The 2,411-nt window shown below is 43.8% G+C and overlaps 1 gene segment (V, D, J or C); it reads left to right on the top strand.

Annotated features, from left to right (window-relative positions):
- Window positions 1-600: 600 nt before the first annotated feature.
- Window positions 601-1,302, top strand: LOC120519313 (the record flags this gene model as incomplete). The annotated part of the segment is given in 2 exon segments: window positions 601-664; window positions 1,010-1,302. Coding segments are annotated over 2 exon segments (345 nt in total), but the record flags the coding sequence as incomplete, so codon positions are not given.
- Between the last annotated feature and the right edge of the window lie 1,109 nt (window positions 1,303-2,411).

Here is a 2,411-nt window from a genome sequence, read left to right as displayed (position 1 = left end):
GTGTTCACTCTGCCAGTGTTCCAGTCGGGTGCCTTTCTCTGTGATCCCACCTTATCTTTTGCAAGGTTTTATTTATCTAAGATCCTAGGAGTCTGTGCCTACCTGTGGAGCACAAATATTCCAGGGATTTGTGAGATGCAGAGCCCAGCATACCTGTGTTACCTTTAGCCATGAATCACCCATCCAGCCCTGGCATTATCATCAGGGTAACATCCCGGCTAGTACAGTACAGATTGAATCGATGACCACCTGTGTGTTGATACTGAAATTTCACTTGTGACTTAGTATGTGCGATCATCCAGCTTGTTTTAGCATTACCTCATGTGGTACACACACACACACATTTTAGTACTTTTAAGTTGGCTCTATTTCCCCTTTTTGCCTCCACTCCTCTTTCTTCAAACCCTCTCACTCCTCGCTCATCCCACCACTCTTGATAGACTGTCATGGCTCCTCATGAACTTAGCAGGTGTGTCCTGTCCACATTGACCTCTTTATACTTCTGATCTTCTCTCAAGCTGATTTGCATGATGGTGCTGCCTCACTGCTCAGACAGTTTAAGAGACTAAAGGCTCACCGGCGTGTGACAGAGCAGCCGACACTCCTAAGAAAATGAAGACACTGAACGCACTGACTGTGGTGCTGCTTATCACCTTCACGCTTGGTAAGAGGGCCTCGGACTTCTCAATTAGCCTTCATTGGGTACAGAAGATCCTGTTGTCCTGCTATTGGTCAATGTGTGGAGCATCAGATTAATAAGTGAAGTGATAATAGTGTCATTAACAATAAAATGATGAAACTGAACAAGATGGACAAATGAGAGGGGTCATTTAGGTTATTAGACTTCATTACATGGCTACTGGTGTTACAGAATTCTAAATGGATTGGAAAATTAATTTTTTTAACAGTTTCCTTTATAACAAGTAAGAAACACAAAATGAAAATGAGTTGACTGCCTTCTTCTCACCCAGCGCTGTTCTCATTCCCTTTTCATTTGTCTTCTCTGCAGGCTCCAGTACTCAGATCACCCTGACTCAGTCTCAGTCAGTAGTGTCTGGCCAGTCTGGAGAGACGGTGACCATCAAATGCCAGACCAGCAGCTCTGTTTACAGCTCTAATTATAAAGTGGACATTCTAGACTGGGTTCAGCAGAGATCTGGAGTGCCTTCTAGGGGTATCATCTATGATGGTGTTCGTCAGATGTCTGGGGTGCCAAGTCGCTTCAGTGGCAGTGGAGGAGGGACTGAATTCACACTGACCATCACTGGAGTCCAGCATGAAGATGCCGGTTATTACTACTGTGTACAACGTTATACTACACCACACACAGTGACAGAGAGCTGAACAAAAACCTCAACTCAGTACCCACCTGCAGTGCTGCTTCTGCCATTACAGGCTGTGCTTTGATGAGAAGTTACTGAAGGGGTGAACAAGAGACTGACTAAAATAGAAATTGCTGAGTTTATGTTCTCAATACCATAAACTGGCAGTACTGGACACCAGTGGCTCATGTGATTTCAAACTCCATTTGGTCAGGTCTCTGAGTAAATTAAGGAGGCTGCCTCAGAGTTTGCTGGGGAGGGATGCACTCTAAATTCCTGACACCGAATTTAACCTGCTGGCCATCAGATACCTTATTCCTCGTTGCCCTGCTCAAGTCTACATTTGACGCATTTACTCAAGGGTACGGTAGAGAAAAATAGAACACAAAACATTCAACAAAGTAAAGTCATACATGCCTGAATGGTTTGGGGTGGCAGGTGGTCTAGGTCATTTTCTACCTTTGAAACCCACAAATTGAGACTTTGAAAGTAAGGCACGGATGCGACTCCACATGGAACCAAATGCACAGGTTTACACTACTTGTGGTTGTGAGGGTCTGAGCCTAACCCCTGGTTGTGAACGCTGTGCTCATACATTTTCATTCCTACTTAAAGCAGTAGAAGGGCTGTTATTTCTTTTACATTTAAGAGCGGCTGTTTTAAATGTAAGCTGAAAGTGGTCCCTCCACTTATTTCCTTAATCTGTTTTCTCGCTGACTACTTGTATATGTGATTTAGTTAAAAGGTGTTAGGTCAGTCATGCATCCTTCATTTTTTTATGATTTCACATGGTAGCAAGTGGCCTGGAGTTAAACACAGTATATTTTTTGAATACCAACTTTCAGCAACCCACCCATACTCCCTTAAACATCCATCTGTTTTATGTTACCTCTGTTGGGCCACACCTAGAAGCAGATGCAATGCAAGAAATTAGACTGGACAGATGGCTGGACTTCCACCAGTTTCACTCTTTCACAGATTCAGAGTCCCTCCATCCATCTACTTTTTGCTTTTCTTTAAGAGTCACTGAGTGCTAGGGTCTAGTCCAGCAGCACTAAGTGCAACACAAGCTACCTCTCCACTAGTCAC

The sequence above is a fragment of the Polypterus senegalus genome, unplaced genomic scaffold (genome assembly GCF_016835505.1).
Source record: "Polypterus senegalus isolate Bchr_013 unplaced genomic scaffold, ASM1683550v1 scaffold_7799, whole genome shotgun sequence".
Classification (NCBI taxonomy): Eukaryota; Metazoa; Chordata; class Cladistia; order Polypteriformes; family Polypteridae; genus Polypterus; species Polypterus senegalus.
The sequence above is the reverse complement of the archived record's forward strand: the minus strand, read 5'-3'. Positions and strand labels throughout refer to the sequence as shown.